The 27,440-nt window shown below is 34.4% G+C and overlaps 1 protein-coding gene across 2 annotated transcripts in view; it reads right to left on the reverse strand.

Moving 5' to 3' along the window:
- Nucleotides 1–27,440, reverse strand: part of BRWD3 (bromodomain and WD repeat domain containing 3) — a 143,914-nt gene that overhangs the window by 91,881 nt on the left and 24,593 nt on the right. For both annotated transcript variants that reach the window (XM_058291985.2, XM_058291986.2), the window contains 5 exons: nucleotides 16,430–16,590; nucleotides 12,622–12,843; nucleotides 2,247–2,347; nucleotides 1,635–1,705; nucleotides 966–1,066 (listed from right to left, as the gene is read on the reverse strand). In XM_058291985.2, coding sequence (XP_058147968.1) covers nucleotides 966–1,066; nucleotides 1,635–1,705; nucleotides 2,247–2,347; nucleotides 12,622–12,843; nucleotides 16,430–16,590 — 656 coding nt within the window. The remainder of the gene's footprint in view (nucleotides 1–965; nucleotides 1,067–1,634; nucleotides 1,706–2,246; nucleotides 2,348–12,621; nucleotides 12,844–16,429; nucleotides 16,591–27,440) is intronic.

Genomic DNA, 27,440 nt, shown 5'->3' on the forward strand with positions numbered 1-27,440 from the left:
CCCATTCAATTTTCCCCTCATCTCTCTCAGCTTTCAAAAGACTTGATAGCACTTTCAAACACAAACTTACACACACACACACTGCTTAGGTGGTAATTGCAAAAATGCCCCCATTTGCATGCTCTATCACAAATGAACTTTTCCTACTAGACTGTCTTAGATCAAGATCTTTAAATATTTCCTAAGTTTTCCTCTTTCACAATTTAAATGACATTCCAGGATTTTAGTGTTCAGGAATAAATAAAAGCAAGTTAAAAGACCAGTTGGGCTTGGTAAGTCTTCATAAAAAGATTGTCCAATTATTTTTTTATGATAAGACAAAGAACAGGAGACTCTTTCTAAAAATCTCTAGATTCCTGTTAGGGGTCTATTTTAACATAATTGTCAAGAACATGGTTGATTGTGCAATTCAAAAACCATATTTTTTGTTAAAGTTGTATTTCAAGGAAAATGTATTTTATTAATGTGCAGTAAACTATTGCAAATGAAGTGTCAACAATTATTAGAACAGTAACATTAGGACTTGCAAAGCTGAGTACTCTGAATACCTGACTATAAAGCTTTGACAATGTGGCATGTGAGATGTACAGAAAGATGAAATAGAAATATTCCCAAAACTCACAACAAAGAAGTGATTTGGAGAAAAAGGAAATGAAAGAAAGCAGAATAGAGATATGAAAGACAGGGATATAACTAAGCAACAGTGGCTCCAAGTTTCCTGAAAAATAATCCTTCTCCATACAAATTGAACTCATTTTCAATACTAAATCCAATACTAAACCCAGAATTTCACATTTACCTTCATTAATTAAAAAAAAACACAAATCTTCTCATAAAGCATTTAACATTGAACTATACTAAAGAAGTGTACATATCAGAAAGAAAAAAAAAAGAAATATGAACCTAATTTCCAGGTATGTTAAAAAAAGAAAACAATATATTTAAGTTTCTCATTCTGTTCTTACCGTATGTGACTCTAATTCAGCAATTTTTTCAGGGATCTCAGAACCCAAATAATATATTCTAATCACATGGTCAGTGCTACCTGTTGTAATGAACATACCACCTGGAGGATTAAAAAAAAAAAAAAAGAATGTGAAGGATTTGTAAAAACTATGTGATTGCTTTTCTAGTTGTATGCTACCCTATATAAATAAAAGGGCTTAAACACAAGACTGTCCTCTAACCAGTAAATGTATACTAAGTTTTCAGAGAAAAAAGTAATAAAATTCAAGAAATAAAAGAGAAATATTTAAGGGACAACTTTACCATTCCCCCAACAAATCCACCAAGTATATACTAAACACAGGCCTTTGGATCATAAGCATTAAAGGTCACACACAGCCTTGAGAAATTCATTTCTTTATATTTTATATGAAAACGTAAGGATTCAAAATTATTTTTACGATATCCCATATCCAAAATCCCCTTTATAGTGGCTACAGTAGTTGAGTGTAAAAACTAAACTGCTATTATATATTAATTAGCATTCAAAAAAGTTGTAAGTATGGTTTCCACTTTGGTATGCTTCCATTAACACTCAAACGTGTATTTTTTTCTTCAAAGAATTGAAAAATCTCTTTTACAACTGAATTATATATTAGGCACTAGAAACATTCAATTTTTATACAGACCAGAACTGAAAGACGAACAAGATATCTGAACTCCAGGTCTGGATCTCTCAGTAAACTTCACCGGGCGATCTCTAAAGAGAAAAGTAAGTTGTTTTTATTTTTCATCATTCTCATCTAATGGGCAAGAATGTTAGCACATTACTTGATACTAACAGATTTAGCATCACTACTACAGAAATTACAAACCTGAAGTGGTCAATAGTTATAATTACTACTAGCAGGTTAAAAAATGCATTTAACCTTGCAAGTATAATTTATAACATTAGTATTATTACTACAGCTTTTCAAACAAATTACCATGTTACTTACCATTACCATTATGAGAAATTAAAAAAGTCTTCTTACCAAAGTAAGAAATGAAACAAATACCCCTTATGAAAATTTTATATATAAATAAGTCTCTTCAACATTGATTTCACAAAAATTTTATTCGAAAATCTCTATTTCCAATTGAAATATATAATTTATATATAGATATATAAATAAATATATACACGCATACATATATTATTTATATTAAAATACATGTACTATTAACAATCCCTCAAGGTACTAAAGAAAAATGGATATGCCTGATATTTCCGAAAATTTCTAAACTACTTCCATACTTACTTAAACTTCATTGTTTTTACATGCCATTGCCAAAAACATATTGTTCCATCAGCACCAGTAGAAGTGAGGTATCTGGTTGTGCCCTTAGTTGATGGACAAAACTTAAGAAAGAAGAAATCTTTCATGTTAAAACACATCTCAAATATACCATGCTTTAAAATTATAATAACTTTAATACATATTTTAAATAACTTATTTAAGAATTTCAGCTTCAAGGGATTAGGAATTTAACTTTCTTAGATTAATGATAATGTTTCAAAAATAATTTTTTAATAAGTCAATAACTGAATTTAGGATAAAATACTTTAGTCCTAAAAAATAATTATTGTAAAATCACTTGACACCACACTAATATTTTTGTCTCACTACTGTTAATGGAGAATATATAAAGTCACTAATAATTAAATAAAAACTTATAGAGCAATAACTGGAATTTTTATAGTTCATACGATATGTCATCAAAAGTAAATTTAAAACAATGATTAGGAAGTTAATTGCTTTAATCTTATTCTGAAACCCCACTGCAATGATATCTTTTAATCTTATTCTGAAACTCCATTGCAATGATATGACAATAACTTTGTCCTTTCTAAATCTAGCCCATTTTAATTTGTTTTCATGGATAATATAAAATAGGTCAAATCTTTGTTCATATCATCATGGACAAAATAGATTAAGAAAAAATACACTTCAATTGACAACTCAAAGGAGCTACTATACCCCTGTTGAACCATGGCCTTTATCATGTAAGCAAGGTTGTCAGACTCTGATTCTAGATATTTTATACTTCTTCAGACAAGAATCACAGGAGGGAAGAGCACAGGGCTTCTGATACCTGGGACAAGAAAAACATTAAATTTATACCAGGCTCTATAGTATGCTGAGTTTTGGATTTTTAAAGATCCCAAATAGAGATAATGAACAATTTCCACTGAAATGATGATAAAGGATCCAGATACATAAGATTTGAATGCATTTCCAATTCAAATCAATGGAAAACTATTTTCATAGATTAGTTATTATTTACTTAGTTTTCTTTTTTGTAAACCCAAGCTCTAAAGACTACAGACTTGAATTCAAACAAAAATTGTCAATTAATATTATCCATTAACAATATATTTACAGCAAAAAAATTTACTTAGGTAGTGGGTCTATATTTTCATTTCTAATATAGAGAACCTTGCATTAGAAACCTTAATTCATAAACTACATCAGAGATCTACAAATTATGCTCCATAGGCCAAATCCAGTTTGCTGCCTGTTTTTTAAATAAAGTTTTATTGGAACACAGCCAGATTACAGTATTATTAATGGGTGCTTTTGCACTATGACTGCAGAGTTGAACAGTTGCAATAGAGACCATATAGCCCACAAAATCCAAAATATTTACTATCTGGCCCATAGATTTGCTAATCCCTGATCTATAGGAATGAGACAATTAAATGTGAAATAAAATAATTTTATTAAATTAGAAGAAATGCTGAAACTTTTATTATCCCCATTATATTTAAAGTGCTTCATCAATTGCAGTGGGGGAAAGCCTTGCCCATTCAAATGTACCTTAATTGGGTTGTTTTTAAATGAGAAATTATGTTAGAAAAGGAAAAAAAAACATTTATTTGTGTTCATTTCTGATGTACAAATTAATACACATTTAATGTAGAAAATTTAGGAAATATGCAAAAAAGAACAAAAACTACTTATAATTCCACCCCCAGAAGTAACCATCATTAACATTTTACCACAATATATCAATTTGGTGAAAGAAAGAGAAAGAAAGAAAGAAAGAAAGAAAAGAAAGAAAGAAAGAAAGAAAGAAAGAAAGAAAGAAAGAAAAGAAAGAAAGAAAGAAAGAAAGAAAGAAAGAAAGAAAGAAAGAAAGAAAGAAAGAAAGAAAGAAAGAAAGAAAGAAAGAAAGAAAGAGGGAAAGGAAAGGAAAGAAGGAAAAGGAAAGGGAAGGGAAGGGAAAAAAAGGGAAAGAAAGGGAAGGAAGAGGAAAAAAAAGAAAAGAAAGAAAGAAAGAAAGAAAGAAAGAAAACAAAGAGAAAGAAAGCAGCTAGAAGGATAATATACCATAATGTTAATAGAGACAGTCAAATAAATAAGGAAATCATACAGTATGACAAATGGTGATCATTACTATGGAAGAAAATAAAGCAGAAAAAGGTAGTATTGGGGACTAAAAGATGTCCTCCCCCATAAAAGGCATGTTCAGGTCCCAAACTCTGGTCCTTTGTATGTAGATCCACTGTAAATAGGAACTCTTGAAGATGTGACTTCAGTTAAGGTGTAACCTAAGTGAACCATTTTGTGCTTTTTTAATATGCTTTACTGGAGTCCTTTATAAGCAGCACAGAATTCGGACACAGAGAGAAAGAAAAGCCACAAGGAGCTGCCCGAAGCTGGAAGTGAAAAGAATCCAGAAGAGAAATAAGACACTGCAATGTCTATTGCCCTTGGACAGGAAAGCCAATCCCAAAGATTTCTAGCCAGCCAGAAGATACCGAACTGAGAGGAAGCAACCCTTCCAACCTCTGAAATCACACGGCAATAAATTCCTGTTGTTAAACCAACATATTGTATGGTATTTGTTTTAGCAGCAGGGAAACTAAAACAAGGAAAAACAGTGTTCAGGGAGACAGGGGAGAGAGTTAGAATTTATTTATTTATTTATTTATTTTTAAAGATTTATTTATTTATTTTAATTCCCTCCCCCCTCCCCTGGTTGTCTGTTCTCTGTGTCTATTTGCTGCGTCTTGCTTCTTTTGTCCGCTTCTGTTGTCGTCAGCAGCACGGGAAGTGTGGGCGGCGCCATTCCTGGGCAGGCTGCACTTTCTTTTGCACTGGGCAGCTCTTCTTATGGGGCGCACTCCTTGCGCGTGGGGCTCCCCTACGCAGGGGACACCCCTGCGTGGCAGGGCACTCCTTGCGCGCATCAGCACTGCACATGGGACAGCTGCACACGGGTCAAGGAGGACCGGGGTTTGAACTGCGGACCTCCCATGTGGTAGACGGACGCCCTAACCACTGGGCCAAGTCCGTTTCCGAGAGTTAGAATTTAAAATAGACTGGTACGGTGGTTAGAGAAAGTCTCCCTAAGAAGTGGGAAGCTTTGGAAGGAGCAGTTAGTTTTATGAAAGAAAGATAAGGAGTTCAATTTTGAATGTTATTTGTACACCAATGTTCATAGCAGCATTATCCACAATAGCCAAAAAATGGAAGCAACCCAAGTGTCCATCAATAGATGAATGCATAAACAAGATGAGATATATACTTAAAATGGAATATTATTCAGCCATAAAAAGGAATGAAGTTCTGATATATGCTATAACATGGATGAATCTTGAAGATATCATGTTGGTAAAAAAAAAAGACATAAAAGGATGCATGTTGTATGATTTCACTTACATGAAATATCTAATATAAGCAAACTCACAGAAACAGAGAGTAGATTAGAGGTTTCCAGCGGCTAAAGGGAATAGGGTTAATGGGGAGGTATTGATTAATGGGCACAGTGTTTTTATCTGAGGTGATTAAAAAGTTTTGGTAATAGATGGTGGTGATAGCACAATATTGTGAATGTAATTAATATCACTGAATTGTGCACAAGAAAGTGGTTAAAATGGGTTATTGTATCTTGTATGTCACTACAATGATTTTTTTAAAATGTAAAGCATAATGGTTGAACCAGATGGATAGTTACTGAACCCAATGACCAAACTTAGCATTACTAAAAAGTAAACAACCATTATGATTTTCTTGATGTGATGCAGTAGGAAGTAACACCAATATAATTCAGACTGAATCTGACCAATCCTCTAGATCTAACTACCAGGTCACAAGAAAAATAGGGGATAGAGAAAATTAAATGCCATAAAAAAACAATTATCCCAATTCCGTGTGTGGTAAATTCTACAGAACAACTGAACAATTTATTTCAACAAATAAAAAGCATGAAAAAGCTGAGGGGAGTCAAAGATTACAAACTAAAAGGGACTTAAGAAACATCAATCAAATTCAATGAGTGGACCTTCTTTAGATATCAGTTAAAACCAATCTACATTATAAAGATGTTTTTGAGACAATGGGTAAATCTGAACATGATTTGTGTTTTAGATGATGATGAAGAAATATTGGTAATTTTGTTAAATGTGGTAGCATTGTTGTTAAATAAAATTTCCATATATATGAGATATTATAAAATGCATCTGGTAAAATAAATAAAATGAGGTACGGGATTTGCTTTAAAATATTCCAGAGATAAAACAGTAGGGGAAGAGATTGATAAAACAAGATTTTCAAAACGTTAATTGCTGAAAGTAGATGATGATTACATTGAAGTTTAAGAATCTCTTTACTTTTGTGTATGTTTGAAAATTTCATAAAATTTAAAACAAAAAAAAATTGAATATGTTAAATTTGAGATGCCTAATAGACATACAAGTGATGATGCCTATTGGGCAGATAAATACATAAATATGTAGCTAAAAGAGAGGTCCAAGATGGAGCTATAGATTGGAGAGCGATCAGCCAATAAATGACATTTAAAGCTATAAGATTCGAAATCACTAAGGGAAAGTGTGACAGAGAAAAAGTCCATGGATCTCTAGGGGACTAGAATACTTAAACTCTGTATAGAGGTAAACAAAATGAGATAAAACCAGCTAATTAAACAGTGAAGGAGCTAAAGAGTATCCAAATATTTTTCAGTATAATCAAATAAATTTTTTTTTGTTGTATGAGACTATCTCAAAATTCCAGAAATAAAAAGATGGGATGGTCAACAGACAAGTGACTAGTAATCTCCCAAAACAAAATCCATGAAATAATTTCAGCTGGTAAAATTTTGACATGACATTTTTCAAATTCAAAATACACTGACCCCAATTCTTGCTAGCTACAAATAAATAGGTGAAATGTTATTTAAATAATACATTAAAAATTGACTAGCATACCTATTCTCAACTAAAAAACAAGGAAAACCAGTGGGAGTAATTATCTCTCCACAGAAGCAGTCTCCTTGACCAAAGTGAAAGAGATTCAAGAGCATTCCTCTGTTTTGCTCCCAACACAAAGAGGACAAAAGGTCTGCTTAGCTAGGTCTATTGAATAAAAGTTCTTTAAAAGGAGAACCAGCAAGATGGTGGTAGAGTAAGGAGCTCCTAAAGTCAGCTCCTGCTACAGGGAAGTTAGCAAACACCCAGAGTTCTCTGGAGCAAACTAAAGCACCTGTTTGGGGGTTCCAGGAGACCAGAAGAGCATCCTGCCACATCCTTGAAAGAGTGAAGGAGGAGACTGCCCATCTAGAGAGAAGACTCATAAGTAGAGCGCTCCATGCCCCGGAGGCCAGTGCCCAACATTCATTGAAGTCACAAGTCACCTCGGGAGCTGATCCGCAGCTATAATTGAAAGCTCCACTTTCCCAAAATGTGGGAGGAAGAGATGGTTGGGCAACAATTTCAGTGGCTGATGAGAAAATTCAGCAGGCTGAAGTATAATCCTGAGAACAGCTGAGTCTGAGCCTCCCCAAGTCAGAAAGAAGCCGGGAGCTGCCATCTTAACTCCGCACCTAGTACAAGGGGAAGCAGGGCAGACTGAAAATCACAGTGCTGGTGGGGACTGTCATCTTTCCATCCAGAACAGATTGCAACTCTAGCCTAGGCTCCAGTGCCATATCTAGCAGGGAGGAAGCTGCGGGGACCTGCGCCTGCCTCTCCAGGAAATTACCGGCCAAGCCAAGGAGGCTGGTGATTATCCTGCTCTGGCGGCACGAGCTGCCCCAGGAGCTATTCTGTGGCTGGAATTGGAAGCTCCATTTCCCAGAAACAGGGGAGGAAGAGACGGTTGGCTGCTGATTTTGGCTACTGATTGGTAGACTTGGCTGGCTAGGATATAACTCTGGGAACAGCGGCAGTGTGAATCAGCCCAAGTTAGAAAGAGGTCAGTAGCCACCATTTTGACTCCACCCCCAGCCTGAGGGGAAGCTGGGCTGACTGAAACTCTCAGTGTCCACAAGAACCAGTTTCTTTCAGGTAGATCAGCCTGCAGCCCTAGCCTAGGCTTCCCCGCCTCTGGCAGGGAGGAGGCTGAGTAGCCCTGCACCATCATATCCAGGCAAATGCAGGTAACTTTGGCTGGCATAGACTGAAAATCAGAAGTCTACCAGGGCAACTGTGATCATCTTGGATCCGCACTGCATAGATGGCTGCCCACACCTGAAGTTTCATCCCCACCCCAGGGAGGGAAAAAGGGATGTGAAGCTTCATCAGTCTCTCTGGGCAACTACAGTCTAGGCCTGCACTTGGATTATTCCACACAGCTGTGACTCTGTCCCTATCCTAGCAAGGGAGAAAGTTGGAAGAAGCTTCTTTGGTACCCTGTGCAATGAGGGCAGCTTGAGTCTCCACAGCTTACAACACCAACTACATGCTTGGCTCCTACTGCACAACCAGCAAGAGAGAAAGGGCAGGAAGTACTAAACTAAAGAGAAAAACTGCACCCAGAATATATACTCTAGTAAGCCAGATGCAAAGACTCACCAACAAAAAATTACAATCCACACCAAGAAACAGGAAGCTATGGCCTAGTTAAAGGAAAAAGATAAGCCTCCAGATGACTTAAAGGAGTTGATACAACTAATCAATAGATGTTCAAACAAATCTCCTTAATAAATTCAATGAGATGGCTAAAGAGATTAAAGATATTAAGAAAACATTGGATGAGCACAAAGAAGAAATTGAAAGCATATATATTTTTCTAAATAGCAGATCTTATGGGAATGAAAGATGGAATAAAAAATTTTAAAAAACACTGGAATCATATAATAGCAGATTTGAGGAAGCAGAAGAAAGAATTGATGAGCTTGAAGAAATGGCCTCTGAAAGTGAACATACAAAAGAACACATGAAGAATGGAAAAAACTGAACAAGGCTTCAGGGAACTAAATGACAGCAAAATGCATGCAAACATATATATCATGGGTATCCCAGAAGGAGAAGAGAAAGGAAAAGGGGCAGAAGGAAAATTTGAAGAAATAATGGTAGAAAATTTCCCAACCCAACTGAAGGACATATATATCCATGTCCAAGAAGCACAACGTACTCCCCTCAGAAACAAATCTGAATAGACCAACTCCAGGACACATCAGAATGTCAAATGCCAAAGACAAACAGAATTCTGAGAGCAGCAAGAGAAAAGCAATGCTTAACGTATAAGGGATATCCAATAAGATTAAGTGCTGATTTCTCACCAGAAATCATGCCGGCAAGAAGACAGTGGTTTGATATATTAAAAATACTACAAGAGAAAAACTTCCAGCCAAAAATCTTATACCCAGCAAGACTGTCTTTCAAAAACGAGGGTGAAATTAGAATATTCACAGATAAACAGAAACTGAGAGAATTCCTAAGCAAGAGACCAGATTTTCAAGAAATACTAATGGGTGTGCTAGAGCCTGAAAAGAAAAGACAGGAGAGAGGGGTCTGGAAGAGAGTCTAGAAATGAAGATTATATCAATAAAAGTAACTAAAAGTGTCAAAAGTGTGGTGAAAATAAAATAGGACAGATAAAACTCAAAGTCAGGAATAATCTTAACCAATGATGTAAAGCATTTTATTCAGAAAATTGCAACTCAATGTGAAAAGAAATCAAAAAAGGCCTAAATAACTGGAAGAACATTCCATGCTCAGTGACTGGAAGACTAAATATCATTAAGATGTCAATTCTACTCAAATTGATATACAGATTTAATGCAATTCTGATAAAAATTCCACCAACATTAAAGAAAATATTGAAAACACAATCATTAAATTTATTTGGAAAGGTTAAGGAATCCTGAATAGCCAGAAACATCATAAAAAGGAAAAGTGAACCTTCATTTCCAGAGTTAAATCATAATACCTACCTATAGTGGTAAAAACATCATGGTACTGGCCTAAAGACAGACACAATAGACCAATGGAACCAAATTTATGGTTCAGAAACAGACCCTCACAGGTATGGCCAAGTGATTTTTGACTAGCCTTTCAAATTCACACAGCTTGGACAGAACAATCCATTCAAAAAATGGTGCTGAAAGAATTGGATATCCACAGCTGAAAGAAGGAAAGAGGACCCCTATTTCACAACTTATCCAAAAATTAACTCAAAATGGATCAAAAAAACTAAAAATAAAACAAGAACCATAAAACTTCTAGAAGAAATTTTTGGAAAATATTTTCAAGACCTGGTGAGAAATTTTAATTAGCTTTACTGTAGAAGTGTGGACATGTATAGCATGGATGGTAACACAGTCAGTAACAGCTAGTTTATAAATGGGGATGTGACTGAAAATGGTAGTCTAATTATATAAATGCCAACTGACAGAATGCTAGAGAATAATCTAGGAACTGAACAGCAGAGTAAACCAAGAGTTGGATGAGAATTGTGGTTGATGGTACAGATGCAAGAGTGTCCTTTGTTAGCTAGAGCAGATGCATATCACTACTGCAGGGTGTTGGGCATGTGGAGAAGAGGTGGAAAATACAGCTGGAGTGACCTATGGACTGTGGATATTAGTAATAATAATATAATATAATATAATATAATATAATATAATATAATATAATATAATATAATACAATACAATATAATACAATATAATATAATATATAATATGCGAAAGATGTACTGTGTTGATACTGAGGCAGTATGTAAAATGTGAACCAAATGTACACTATGGACATATTAAAAATCAGATGATATTATTTTTTCTGTAGCAAATGACACACCACATTGTGGTGTGTTGATGGAGGGTTGTTGTTTGGGAATTCTGTACATAGCATGATTGTTTTATAAGTTCACAACTTCTGTTTTAAGAAATATATTTTAAAAATAATAATAGAGTGGGTTAGGGGAAAAACACACCAAATGTAAGATAAGGACTATGATTAGTAGTAAGATTTTGACAATATTCTTTCATAATTTGTAACAAATATCTCATGACAATGCAAGGTCTTTGTGGAGGGTCGATGTATGTGACCCCTGTATGATGTTATGCATGTTTGCTTAGTAATTTCATAACTTTTACCATACACTTAATTGTTTATGTATATTCATATATAAATGATATAAAGATAATAATAATAGGATTGGCTGGGGGGAAATACTTTGTTTAGTAGTAATATTTTGACAATGCTCTTTAATCAGTTTAAAAGGCTTATCAACAATGCAAGGTATTGGTGGTAGGGTGAGTTATGAGAGTCCGTATGATGTTATATATGATTATATTGTAAGTTCACAACTATTATTATATACTTATTGTTTATGTATGCTTATGATGAGTGATAGACTTCAATAAATTAAATATATATATATAAGTTCTTTGAGAGCATCCAGGACTTTCATTGTCAACATGTGATAAAAACACTAAAGAGACAAGTATTTAAAAGAAACTAATGTATCTACATTATGATATTGTATGTCAAACAGCAAGTTAAAATATGAAATCACTGAAACTAATAAAATTTTCTCTATCATTAATCCACACGCAGAAACACAGACACACATACACACACTCACCAAATGTGACTGACAAACTTCTTGCATTAAATATTACCACAAAATATGCTAATATTCAAGTTTGAACCTGTTTATAACCTGACAAACAGGTATTAGTGCACTCCTTAAGGCATTTACAAGTCTTCTCCCTTCTTGGCAAATTGTCAAATGAGATACATGCTTCACGCTAAATTTGAAGAACTTCTGTCATACCATTTTATTTATTTCTAAAGGGAATAGATTTATAGGAAAAGGAACTTAAAAAAAATCTGTCTACAGGATCAGAGCAAAGCCCTTAAGGAAGCAACATCTCTCTGTTGTTATTCTTTGCACTACTGTGAGGGTTAATTTGATGTGTCAATTTGGCTGTTATGGCATCCAGTTGTTTGGTCAAATATTGGCCTAGTTTATAGATGGGATTAGCATCTACAGTCAGTTGACCTTAAGTAAAGGGCATTACCCTCAGCAATGTGGGTAGGCCTTATTCAATCAGTCCAAGGTCTAGCAAGAACTGAGGGCTCCATTCAAGAGACCACAAGGCATTCTGCCTCAAGAGTATATCCTCCACTTCTTCCTGAGGTTACAGCCTAAGAAATTCAGATTTAAGAATTCATCACTCACACCAAAATTTCCAGGCTCTGGCCTGCCTTATGAATTTGGATATGCCAGGCCCTTCAAACTTATGAGCAAATTCTTTATAATGAATCTTAGTACACACACACACACACACACAGACATACACATGGTTTGTTCTGTTTCTCTGAAGGACTCTGACTGATACAACTGAGAGAATTTTCATCTTATACATGTTAGGGAGGTATATTCTCATTTTCCTTACCTGTATTGAAGTAATAGAAGCTGAATGTCCCTGAAGGACTGCAACTGGTGCACAAGTTCGAAGACACCACACTCTTACAACTTTATCACAGCTGCCTGCGGCAATGAGAGTGTTTTCATAGTTAACCGCCATGTCAGAAATTTCAGCAGAGTGCCCTCGAAGTGTAGCAAGGAGGCGCCCATCATCTGTAGCCCAAATTTTCACCAAACAGTCATCTGAACCCTATAGTAACACAAAAGGACAGATTTACGGTGAAGCATAGATCACCCCTCCCCCACCGAAGAAAAGAGACAAAGGAAGGATTTCATTTTACTTATAAGCCTTTACTTTTTAGTTTCCTCTGTCTATAGCGTGGATCCAGTGCTAAATATAAATGATGCCCAAATGATAGCACTTACAAGGCATTATCCAAACTGACAATGCATTTGAGAAGAACAACTCAGAACTACTACTGAGGCAGACAATCAAAATATTTTAACTCACTTTTATGTGATGTGCCACTAAATATCTCTGATTATTTCCTTTCTTAGGCCTGACATCCTGTTTTTATAAAAAACTTGAAAATTTTTCTCTACAAACATTTAAAAACTATAATCTAAAGACTATATGCATTTCTCAGTAAACATGAGGCTGTTAATAATATCTGGTAAAAATATTGAGAATTTCAAAAGTTTCAAAAAGTTAAAAGCAATTCCACCCTAATATCCTGAATAAGTTATTTAATAATTATCTGTTTTAAAAAGATGGCAACCATCATCCTCGTTATCATCACTAACATCCAACTGCTGAGGTGCTGCCATGTGGAATCATGACGAGGAGTCATAACTTCCCTAAGTACAAACCATTTCATTTTTTGTAGAATAAAAATATAAAAATAAAATTATGCCATTACCCATACTTCTGTTAACATAGTACTGAAACAATGAGACTAAGCCTCTTAGAAATATTAGAGTGCTACAATTTTGTACTCAAAGCATACAGCATGATCTTATCAATAAAAACCCAATTTAAAAAATAAACAGTTCATGTAAGATGTTATTAATAGGGGAAAGAGTAGGAAAGGAGGATAGAGTTGAGTATATGACAATCCCCTATATTTTCTATGTAACTTTTCTATCACCTAAAGCTTCTTAGAAAATAAAGCAAAAAAAAAAATAAGAGACTGGGGAACATACAGAAGAAACTGCCACTGTACATAACAAACATCTTATGGTGATGAAAGACACAATAGAAAAAAATTTAATTTTTTTTGTTTAATTATTTTATTATTGTTACTTTTTGTTGGCTTTCATTTTGAGGAGTTTTGGATTGCAGAAGGGCCACAACCATGGCAGAGGAGGATCATTGGTGTGGGGTGTTGGTGTTGGTGTTGGTGTTGGGGGGATGTGTGAGGAAGGATGCACCTGGGGGATGCCTCTATGGCATACAAATATGTTCAAGTGGTCACAAGGTGGTACATTGGTGGGTGGAGACCCACATAATAATTGAAAGAATATTGTATTCCTATCCTGGGAAGTCCTGCTACATTCTCTAATGGAGTGGCAAGAATCCCCCAAGTACACGGCGAGTGCCTAGTGAAAGTGCCAACCATCAATATGGCAGGCCCTTGATATTGATGGTTGTACTTATGAACCTTGTTCTTGTAAAATTGAAACTTAGCCTAGTGTTATATATTGCCTAAGAGTTACCTCCTGAAAACCACTTTGTTGCTCAAAATTTGCCTCTCTCTAAACCAAATTCAGCATATAATCGCAGTACTCCCTACCCCACCACCCTCCGCCGTGGGATATGACGCCAAGGGGTGATTATCAAGCACCAACTAGAGAGACATTTGGAAAAAGACCTTGACAAAAAGAGGTAAATATTAAATGCAAATAAATTTTTATGGCTAGGAGAGTTCAAAGTGTATGGAGAGGTCATTCCAAAGGTTATGCTTACCCAAGTCTCAGGTGGATCTCATTGACTGCCACAGTAAACAATGCCTCAGGCCCCCTTTCCTGAGACATCTTAAGATCTTGTGTAGAGACTTCTAGAAACTATAGGCAGGACAAACTTAGGAATTCGGCAACCTGTTAGTAGGCCTTACCTTGGAACATACATTCCCCAAAGTAACAGAGTAAGAGTCATTTATAATTTCCCTACACATGGCACTTCTGCCCCTTTTATTTGATCCTATATTTAGCACTTTACTCATTGAATATATGTCCCAGATGTATTCAGTCTGTTCATATGCTGATTGAGCCGTGAATTGCAAAAGAGTTGCAACAACATCTACTCTCCAGTTCATTGGACTCACCCAGGACAACTAACAAAAGGATGATGCTGGACAATGCCCATCCCAAAAAACAGATAGTATCTACTACTGCAAGCAAGACAGTTCCATCCATCAGTCCCACGGGGTCTAAGCCCCCTCTCAATCAGAAACAGAGTGGGCATCACTATCCCCAAATCATCAAGTTTGAAGAATGAGCAAACATAAGGGGAAAATGCAACTATAGATGAAAGTAGACTTATTATTCTAGCAATGGAAGAACTTGTAACACAGATATAAAGGCAGTGGCCACCAGTGGTTCTGATGGGAGTGAGAGGAAAAAATTGGTTTAACATGGGTCACGTTGGGGACACTGGAATTATCCTGCATGACACTACAATGATGGATACAGGCCATCATACATTCTTTCAAAACTTATAAATTTGTGTGGTGCTCAGTGTAAACTATAACGTAAACTTTAGATTATGGTTAGTAGCGATGCTTCGATATGTGTTCAATTGTAACAAATGTACCACACTAATGAAAGATGTTGTTAATGGGGGAAAGTGTGGGAGAGGGAGGGGGTGGGGTATATGGGAATGCCCCAATACTTTTGATGTAACATTCATGTAATTTAAAGTTTCTTTCAAAATAAAATTTCTAAAAAAGCAGTACTAAAACCAAAGAAAAATATATAAAATAACTAATCTTTATTACTGTATAGTTCGACCATTCAATCATAAGGATAATATAATCATTAATTAAGCAAAACTGGCAGGAATTATACTAAGCAACAAATGCAAAATGCATTGTAATAAATGTTTGATGAAATGAAACAAAATTGAGAAATTTAACTTGTTTCATAAAAATCAAACATCTCTGGAATACGAAGCTCTTTGAAGATTTACGTTTTTAAATTAAATTTCCCCAAAGATAGTGGACCTCATGGTTCACACATTTACTTACACAGAATGGAAAAAAAAAGATTTTCAATTTCCACTTATCTTTTTCTGCATTCATATGTCCAAAAAGGTTGAAGTGCTGCAGGGACAGATGCCGGACACTGTGTGTCCTGCCATGGCCCACTGGGTGGATTAGGGGAGAGTGTAGACTACAGTGTAGACCACTGTCCATGTGGTGTAGCAGTGCTCCAAAATGTACTTACCAGGTACAGTGTATGTGCCACAAAGATGAAAGAGGTTGTTAATGTGGGAGGAGTGGGGTGAGGGGGGTGGGGGATATATGGGGACCTCATATTTTTTTTAATGTAACATTTAAAAGAAAATAAAGAAAAAAAATTAATTTGAAACAGATCAAACACCTAAATGTAAAAGCCAGAACTATACAACTCCTTAAAAGAATAAATAGGGATATATCCTCAAAAAATTCTAGTAGGTTATGATTTCTTAGACTTCACAACCAAAGAACAAGCAATGAAAGAAATAAAAATTGATAAACTGGAAAAAAAAATATATATATATATTACAAGGCCATAATGTCTAGATTCAATCACTATAAATCTCTAACGTGCTAAAGTATCATAAATTTAAAACTTACTGTAAAAATTCTTCTCCCACTTCGGTCAAATGCTACGCAGTAGACAGATGATAAGTGCCCCAGAATTCTCTTATGCATCTTAATATGCTGGTAAGCAGATGAAGGGAAAATATGACTAAAGCGACTGCATCCGGTTAACTGCCTGGCAGAGGTGATATTCACTGGGAAAAAATAGGAGATTCACTTTTTAAAACCTAAAAGTAAAACCAACTTAATGAAGTTAAGTGTATATTAAGATAAGGCAAAACCAGGTGTACACACCAAAGCAATTCTATCCTGTGAGAAGTCTAAATTCTAAAATTTCATGATTTGATAAACTCAAGTTCACTGTTCCAAAGAATTATGTTCTGTTAAATCCCAGGGGCCTGACTTTTCTGATTGCCTTACTGTGGTTTCCTAAACATATCCCCATTTTTTGTCTTTCTTGGTTCACTATGGTCACAAGACACTGACACTTGAAATATATAGATAAATATTACTGCACCATAAGGAAATAAAAACTACATTTGGATGAATATAATGCATCTTAAAAATTATAAGGGATTTTAAGAACTCATGTCTCAGCCCCTCACCCCCATACCTAGTTGTCCCTATAAATTAAGAGAATAATACAAAAGACCTCTACAGTAAAAAGAGAAGAGAAGTTATGGCACCACTTCAGTTTTAAGTAGCAAACAATCCTTTCTAGGCTTGCTTGTAAGCTCTCCTCTTTTTGTTTTTGTTTTTTTTGTTCGTGTGCGTGTGTGTTTGTTTTTTTGGTTTCTGAATCTGGAGGCTCTACCTTTAGACATCAATGAACTTTGGAAGTCTCATCTCCTAGAAGTTCATCTTAGATTCTCTCTCTTGTTTTTTTATTTGTTTGTTCTGGCTTTTTCTTAATTTTCTTAAAAAGCAGCCAGAAATCCAGAATAAATCTGCAAAATTCTATTCAAAATACCAGCTAGATGCTGCTCACTTCCCTGAACTGGAGATTTTAAACCCCATGTAAGGATTTCCAACCACTCACTTGCCCTGAAAATTACCTCCAATCTTCCCTTATACATTGAAAATACACCACACACCTTATATTTTAACAAAAACATAGTATCCTTATATGTTCAAAGTCACGTTCATGAAATGTGACATTTTATCTCACTTCATAAATAATATAAGTAATAATAGCTTTATGTTTAAGCAAGGCAAAATTAAGGCAAAACTTGAGTTCTAGCTACATTAGTACAATTAGAACCATGCCACAATAAAAAGTATGAGACCTTTCAACATCTCACAATATTAAGAGCAATGAATTCTTAGGCAAAAGTAGGTTCACTGACCATTTTGAACTGACAAAAATGAGAAAAACTGAGGGATAAATAGCAAAATAAGCAAAACCTTAAATGCAGATCATAAGAACACATTAGAGATCTGAGTATTTTTGTAATACTGCATGATGCTGAGCAAATAATGGTTGACTATGTCTAAGTGTCATTGAAAGGTTAAAAGGATTTCTTCTTGGTAGCTGTTCCCCATCTCAATCCTTAGAAATTTCTATAAGTCCACGATGGGAAGAGCAGGTACCCTAACGCTGGGCCTTTATAATTTTCTTTTTCCAGTCAAATATTTCTTATTGTTGAGTACCTTCAAACAACCATTACTATTGTTTTATTATGCGCTATCCACACTCTAAAGGTGGATGGAGGAAAAGGTGTGTTATTTTAAGGCACAGTTTCTCAACTGCAGAACTATTGACATGTAGGGCAGATGATTCCTTGTTGTAAGGGGGTGTCTATCCATTGTATGTGGTTTTGCAGGATCCCTGACCTCTACCCAATAGAAGTCAGTAATACACACACAGAATCCAAGTGTGACAACCAAAAATATCTCTTGGGAAATTTGCCCTGGGTTGAGAACGACTGCTTGAAGATATAAAAAAAAACATCAAAAAGAAGGAAAAACAAAACAAAACAACTTTGGGAAGCATAGCAGAAAAAGAGAAAGAGCAAGAGAAAGACACAGAGGAGAGGTAAATAGCTACCAGAAGGGAAATCAATCCATTCATTCATCCAACCAATATCTGAGTCCCTTAATAGCCAAAGGAACACAACTTAGTATGTAATCAAAATCCACTTTACCCCATTAAGAATTAGTATCTCAGGTCAAAACGGTTAAATCAGTAACAATTACTAAAATACTATGCATCTTTATAGTGTATATAATTTTTAAAAGTCCTTTACAAAGAAAACTAATAATTAATTGAAAAGAAAAAATGGAAAATATTTGCAATAAATATGACAATGTCAATATCTTAAAATACATATAAAACTTATCAGATATGAGAACACCATCAATTCCCAACAAATGAGTGGTTAAAGGAAATTACAGATAAGTCACCATACAGGAAATACAAATAAAAATGGAATCAGAGAAAAAGTTCAACTTTTTTTTACTAGTTATAAACAAAATTCAAATGAAAATAATGAGGCACAACATTATAACCACTAAATTAGCATTTTAAAATTTCTAAAACCTAATGTTGACAATTACAACTGGAAACTAGTATATACCTACATTCTAGTACCACTAAACAGTGATATGATCCATTTGGAAAATAATTTGGCAATACATTTCAAGAGACATGAAAATATGCACACCCATTGCCCCATTCCTGGGACTCTATCCTAGGGACATAATTGATTAGCAAAACAAAAATTAAACAAAACAAAAATAAAAACAGTTGCACGTACAAAGTATCTACTGGAATGCTATTTATAAAATCAGTAGTTTGCAAATAACCTAAAAGTGCAAGGCCAAGAGATGGTTAATTGAATTATGGAATGTTCAATGGACTATTATGTAGGCATTACTTATTAAAACATGAAAGTTATAGCAGCTTGGGAAATTTAGGAATTAAACTGCAAAAGGTATAAACACAAAATTATATGTATACTATGATTTAAATAATGCAAAAATATGCATAAATATATGGATAAATACTAGAAAGAAACAAGAAATGAAACTGTTTTGTATTTAAAACATAGGTAAATTTTCACTTAACACTCTGAAATACATGTTTTCTATTAGGTTTTCCCTAGTCATCGCTAACAGTCATTCAAAATAATCTAATGTAAGATTTGCTGAATATTTGACAGAAACATTGACAAATATATCTTCTCCCACCTCCACGAGTTTTTTGTTTATTCATCCAGCAATCCAGCACCTGAAATAATATCTACATATTTTTCTCAGTTATTTGGTAATGTCTACAGCCCTATGAGCCATACACTAAGGAATTCCGTCAATACTCTTTTGCATGGATTCTTCATTTAGCCATTATTTTTCAGTACTGCAGATTTTTGCTTTACTCACATATATAACAGAATGAATAATCCAAGTGCTTTTTCAAGAACATCTTCCCCAATTGTTAATGGCTGATAACTGACTATATAGATATAATTTTAAAAGGTCCACTTTTGACCAACCCTTGAATATTTGACTAGGAAGAAGTAGATCTAATTCTTTTAGCATAAAAACTATATAGCTCCTTTGGGAAAGGGGTATGTGCTCAAAGCCATTTTTCCTTTTCTCAGAAGTAACAATAAAATAAAGGGAAACACAAACGGGCATACTAAAACATTATCATGTTGTATTGTCTCCAACAATTGTTCTATTTGAATGAATAGTTTCTTCTATTATAAGCACCATGCAGATTTAGAGATAAGCAATTTAACTTCCACCATAACAAAAGAGAATGGAGTATTAGCGTGGAAAATAACTACAAATAAATGAGGAATAAAAATCCACAACCTTATGTCTGCTACAGTCACTATAATGTTATTACTATATTCCCGCTATTAAACCCATTAAAATCTATAGTAATTCTTTATGATTATGTAATTAGTACAAGAGTTTTAGAATATATAATTAATTACCTTAATTATTTATTTCCAAAGCACAATATAGGGTACATAATGTTATCCTGTTCTCTGTTTATTGAGGAATTTAGCTCCACAATATAAAAAAGAGAAAATGCCAATACAACTCTAAAAGCATTGGTTAAAATAGGGCAACCAATGAGCAAAATTTCAGTTAGGAAAAAAAAAAAAGCCTGTTTCTCCATTTACTGTTGTTAGGACTTGGCAATCTTTGAAAAATAGTACACTAAAGAGGGAGGGAGTGGGGAGCAACTGCCAAAAAGGTAGAGGGGTGTTGAAAAAGTTTTGGTAATGGAGGTTGGTGAAAGTACCATAAAAATTGTGAATGCAATTAATACCACTAAATTTTAAACTTGAAAGTTAAATGAGAAAATTTATGTTGTATTTTTGTTACCATTATAAAAAATTTAAAAAATAATAAGGGAGTAGATGTAGCTCAAGTGGTTGAGCACCTGCTTCCTATGTATGAGGCCCGGGGTTTGATCCATGGTACCTCCTAAAAGCAAAACAAACAAATGAAAAAAAGAATTCAGGGGAGCCGGTATAGCTCAGTGGCTGAGCACCGCTTTCCCACATACAAGATCCCGTGTTCAATCCCTGGTCTCAGTACCTAAAAAAAAATAGTACATTATAGTTAATGATAGTTATCATTCCTTTCTGTCTAAGAAGCTAAGATGATTACAGTTATGTTCCAACCATTAGCTACAGAATGTTTTCCCTTGAGTAGAGATACCACCCAAATGTTTCTTAAAATATTAGAACTTTCCTATTGAGAAAAAGTAACTTAAGTCTTGATGTCAAGACATACTTCTTTGTACTTAGCAATGTTGACAAATTTAACTCAATTAGTCAAATTTATATATTTATATATGTATACATTTATATATGTATAAAATGTATTTAGGCAGGAAATATTCCATTCATAATCCATTGTGTCTCCTATTTTTTCTTTTATAGTTTTGTAGGTTGATTTTCTAAATTATTCTCTAACCAACCACAGGATATAAGATATGACCCATTTAATTTCAGTGACAGACCAAAATTTTTAAAGATTCAAGAAAAGGACAATACATTTATTGTGTTTATCTTACAAATCTGTAAAATCATAGAGATCAATAAACAGCTATCAAAGAAATAATTGCTTTCTTTAAACATATGAGGTAAGACACTGTGCTAGACACTGGAGGTTTTATCTTATAAACAAGTCATTTAAGATTCCTCATAGAATTTGCATTCTACTTGGTAAAGATTGTATCACTTACCCATTTCAGGAATGAGTAAAATACTTTAATAGGGAAAAGTGATCTACAGAAATATATACAGCTCTCAAAATGTGCTTTTCTCATAAGCTTTCCACATGATCCTGATACTCTGCCAGGTTTGGGAACCACCAGTTCTAGTCCAACCCTTCTTCCCAAAAAAATATCCTTTCTTTACCTAATCTGGCCTCTGCCGAAACTATTCTGGTACAGAAGAGACTGATATTTCAAGACTGACTAATTCATTTGTTGAGCCACTCTAATTTTTAGGAGACTCTACCTTCAATTGGGCTTCTCTCTCTTCCTGGAAGTTTCAGACAGTTTTACAGGTTCTACACTTGGGTGCTACATTTTAAAAGAAAAAAATTAAATTTCTTTGTTTCATGGTAATCCTGGTAACCCATGAAATATTAAAAGATAGCTATCATTTGCTCCTTTAGTCCTCTCAATATGTGAAGATACTCACAGGCATAATATATAGACACCTCTTTTTCCTACTACCCCATAAGAAAAACACTTCTTCACCATAACCATTACCATGGTTGTTTTCCTCTAGGAAGTCTCTAATTCACCAATATCTGATCTTCTTAAAATAACAAGAAACAGGCAAAATATTTAAGTGGTATGATCACGACAGAGTACAGTGGATGACTTCCCTCGATCAGAAGACTACACTAGTATGAATACAGCTCAAGATTGCAAAGACTGCATTATGTTTCTTAAAACAGCTGCCTTATATTATCTAATGATCAGAACAAATAGAGAAAATACAGTTAATTTGACATTAAAGACTGCTTACAATTTTGCCTAGGGTTAAAGCTAAATTCATACTTGCTCATTGAATTATTTGCATTTCTTCCATCTACTCTTACTTCACCGAGAATATCTTCCAGTGAATACCATTTCAGTACACCAATATTTAATTGACTGGAGCCTCTTAAAGTACTAGTACTTGTATACCTTGGTGTTTGTTTTCTTTAACCATGATTGCTCTATCCCTTCTTCTTTATAGACTGCTCTCTTTGATAAAAACAACTAAAGCAAAATATGTCTATCTCTAGGTCTTATATTTTACCTATAAATACTATGCCATCTATTTTCATATAATAAATCTATAGGAACCCTCCCTATATGCTATTTAGAACTTTAAAGTTCCTTTCAGGTATTCCTATTGGGTTGAACCATATGAAATTTCCAATATTGACTTTTTTTTACCTATAAAAACAGCAATTTCATATGGCCCAGCATAACAGCTAATATTGTAGGGGGGCAGGTATCAAGTATAGTTTGATCTGGGTATCCTGTTTCTCTGCCTCTCCATTAGGAAATCATCATCCATACTGTTCATTCAGTCAGTCTGTAGTATAATCTCATACAGATTTCTCACTCCCTTTTATCTCTACTCACTGTTTTCATTGTATAGCCACATTTTCATCTGTGGATGTCTAGATACATTTAACTTGCTACTTCTCACCTTTCTATTAGATCTGTTTAAGACCAAATATAGCCATTCTTACCATATTTTAATCATTAATCCCATCCAAAGTTCTATATCTCGTCATGTTATATTTTCTAGTTCATTCTGTTGTATTATACCTAATATAAATATTCTGCCCAACCCCTGATGTTTTCTCTTGCGAATTACTAGTCACTTCCTCTACTCTGGATCTGGATTTCTATGTTATACCTGCTATCTTGCATGTCATTATTTTTAAACTGGGTACTTTTACCAGTATATTAAGAATTCTAGTCAATTTGCTCATCTATTAAAAAAAGTCAAAAAGCTTCCATCCTAAAAATAAAATTAGTACTTCTTATAGAATCTCATACTCCATATCATCTTTTGCTGGGATACAACTATAAATAACAGTATCCAAACTTACAGTGCATTAGAAAAGGCCTCTTTTTAAGAAAGCATAGGTTCAAACAGGAATTTGAATAAACCACATGTAGAGATATTTGCCCACAGATACAATTAGAAATTCAATATTTCTAATATTTACATTTAAAATGTAACTAAGCTTTGCTGCTATTTAATTCTAAAGGTAAGAAATACAGGAGATGAGATATACAGCTGACTGAGACAATAAGAAAATGCAAACCAACACTAGCGAAAATTCTGAGCTAATCAGCATTTCTGTGGTTCCTGGAAACAATCTACAAAAAACAATATTTTTCTCTCTTTCTCTCTTGGAACTGTTACAGAATTGTACCAGAGCACCAAGAGATTTTAAAGGTTAATTTTCAGTCCAAAACCTCTGTGCTGGTTTGGGTCTTCTGTGGACCACAGAAAATCCTGTTAACCCATTTCTGTGCATGTCAACATATTGCAGATGGGACTTTTTTTTATTAGATTCAGTTAGGGGACCTTCCTTTCGATTAGATCACTTCAGTAGGCCATGACCTAGTATGGGTCTTAATCCTCTTAATGGAATCTTTTATAAACCTTGGAATAAAAAGTCACAGACAAAGAAAGAAGGCCACAAAGACAGAGGAACCCAAGAAGCAGAGAGAGTGCCATGAGAGCAAGAAGCTGAAAGCAACACTGCACAGAGGAGAAGGCAGGGAGCGGCAGAGCCCTGTCACATGGCAGAAGTCCAAGACTGCTGGCAGCTAAAGTTCAGGGAGAGAGCTTCACCTGATGCCTTAAATTTGGACATTTATCTCAGTCTCAGAACTTGAAACTTGTAAATTAATAAATCCCATTGTAAAAGCCAACTCACTTCTGGTATATTGCATTGGCAGCCTTTAGCAAACTAAAACATCCTCCTTTCACTTATAAAAAAAGCATGGTACATACTGGTGAAACAAGTTTTCCAAAGCCTAACAGGTGATAAGTGACAGAGAAGGGGCTTGGTCTTGGATCCAATGCTCTTTCTCTTATATCATAGCTGTCTATCAGTCAGTACTTTATGTTTAAATATACCAGCAGTGTTTATCACAACCAAGCAGTTACATGACTCAATATTAAATGCTAAATCTTGGGCACATGATTGTAAGTTTGTGTGGGGCGGGGGCGATGTGGGTAGGGCATAGAATGTAATACATAGAAATCCTCTGGGAAAATCAAAGTGTCAGGCAAGTAGGCCAATAGGAAAGAGTAGAATAATCCTAGCAGAATTGCCTCTGGCTTTAATAATTTCCCCTATTTGGAAGAATGGAGAAGTAAAAACACAACATAGTACAGAGAAAATAATAAATGGCCCAAATTTTCTTATCTATAAAATAGGCCTAATATCATTTATCTTGAGAATTAAGGAAAATGAATTTTGTAGAATTTCTAGCACAGCAGGTACTCATTCACTAAAGCTTTAGTTTCTGTTCCTCATCCCTTTCCTTTCGTCTCTATGGTCTCAGTTCTCTAATATTCTAGTATGGGGGCAAAGGGTGGGGAAGAGATTATTGTTTAATATTAGACTGGTGACCCTATAGGATACAGTTCCCTATCCAAAAGGAAATGATAAAATAGTTATAGAAAAGTCTTAATCATATTTCACTGACTAGAGTCTAAAAAATCCATTTTTATATAATAAAATGGCTATTTATGTGCCAGAAAGTTTTAAGTACTTCACATGTTTAATTTATATAACACCATGAAGTGGGTACTATAATTATTCCTTTTTTATAGATGTGGAAATTGAGGCATAGTGGTGTTAAGTAAACTGCCCAAGATCCCAAAGCTAGTAAGTAGCAGAACCAGGATTCAAACCAAGAAAATCTGGCTTTAAAGGCTAATCTCTTAAACAATATTCTAAAATAGCTTTTCTGAAAATGAGAGAAAAATTTTAAATTAACATTTTCCCCAATGGCTAACACAGGTTTCATCCCAAGTGTTACATTCTAGCCAAACCAATTTAGAACACAAATCTGCCAAATCATATAATCCAAAAACTGAATTGTACTTTAAAAAGCAGGATGGAATATGCTTTCAAGAAAGGCTTGAATGTCACAAGAAAAAAAGGATCAAAGCACAAAATCCAATCACATTTCTATATACTTACAATGAGCACGCAGAAGCTGAAACTAAAAACAATACCATTTACGATCTTTCCAAAGAAAATTAAATACTTGGGTATAAACTAAAAAAGGATAGAGGATTAAGCAAATATTCTCAAATGATTTTTGACGAAAGGGCAAATCAAATTCAATGGTGGAAAGATAGCCTTTTCAGCAAATGGAGCTGAAGCAACAGGACATTATAGGCAAATAAACAATGAAGCTTCACCTAAATTTCACATCTTATAAAAAATTTACTGAAAATGGATCATAGAAGAAAACATAAAATATAAAAGTAGAGGAATTTTTTTAAAAATTTTAAACATAAAACTATAAACTTGTAGGAAAAAACATAGAAAAATATTTGGGATGTGGAACTAGGGAAAAAAATCTCAGACTTGACAACAAAAGCATGAGCCATAAAAGGAAAAGTTGATACTGGAATCATCAAAATTAAAAACATTTGTTCTGTGAAAGCCTATGCAAAGAAGATCAAAAGAGAAAGAACTTGTATCTAGAATATATAAAGAAATAGTAAAACCCAACAATAAAATAAAAAGACAATTCAGTTAGAAAATGGATGAAAGACATGAATAAACATTTCACAAAAGAGGATATACAAACAGCAAATAAGTATATGAAAGGATCCATTCAATATCAGTAGTCATCAAGGAAATGTAAATTAAAATTATGAGATAATCACATTACACACCCATTAGAATAGCTAAAATTAAAAATAGTAACAACACTAAATGCTGGTGAGGATGTAGAGAAACTGAATTACACATACAATGACATTGGGAATGTAAAATGCTGTAGCCACTCTTGAAAACAATGTGGAAATTTCTTAAAGAATTAAACATGTAGTTATCACACAACCCACAATTGCACTTTGAAGCATTTATCCTAGAGAAATGAAAACTTATATTCACACAAAAATACATAATGAATGTTCATAGCAATTTTATTCATAATACTGAAAAACTGGAGTCAGGTCAAACATCCTTCAATTAGTGACTATTCACTATTCAGTAATAAAAAATGAATGAACTATTGAAACACTCAACAACTTGGATGAATCTTCAGGGAATTACTGAATGAAAGAAGGGTAGATACTATATGATTCGATTTAAATAACATTCTCAAAACGACAAATATATAGAAATTGATGCCAGATTACTATTTGACAGGACTCGGTAGAGGGATCAGACAGCAGGCAGTTAGGTATAATTATAAAAGGGTAACATAAGGGATCCTTGTGGTGATGAAACTGTACTTTAGTTTTACCATGGTGATGCATATACAGGTTATAAAATTGTATAGAATTCAGTATGAATGCATACACACATGCACACACAAAATAAGTACAAATAAAACTGAGGACATCTGACATGACCACAGGCAGTCTCCTGAGTCTTATTAAACCAAAGTTCTCCAAGTTTACCATCCCCACACCTTTGCTGTGCTATTCTTTTAGCCTTTTACCCCACCTCTGCCATTTCACCCTGAAAACAACCTTCCTATTCTTTGAAGCACAGCTTAAAAGTATCTCCTTTTTTTATAAAACCTTTCTTAATCACTTTCATCAAAAGTGAACTTTTCTGCTTCACTTCTGGACCTTATCATGGTCCACCTTGTAATTAATTACTTGTGCATATCTCTGATCTCTCTGAGATTTTAAGCACTTTAAGCACAGGGATTGTTGTCTCATGTATCATGTACTGACTAAATCAGTTCCTTGGAGGCAAAGGGCAATTAAGTAATTAATTAATCTGGACCCTTCTTAAAATAGCCAACAATAATTCTTAGTCCTCTAAGACATAAATTCTCCACTTGAAATCCAAC

This window comes from Dasypus novemcinctus, chromosome X (assembly GCF_030445035.2).
Source record: "Dasypus novemcinctus isolate mDasNov1 chromosome X, mDasNov1.1.hap2, whole genome shotgun sequence".
Lineage (NCBI taxonomy): Eukaryota > Metazoa > Chordata > Mammalia > Cingulata > Dasypodidae > Dasypus > Dasypus novemcinctus.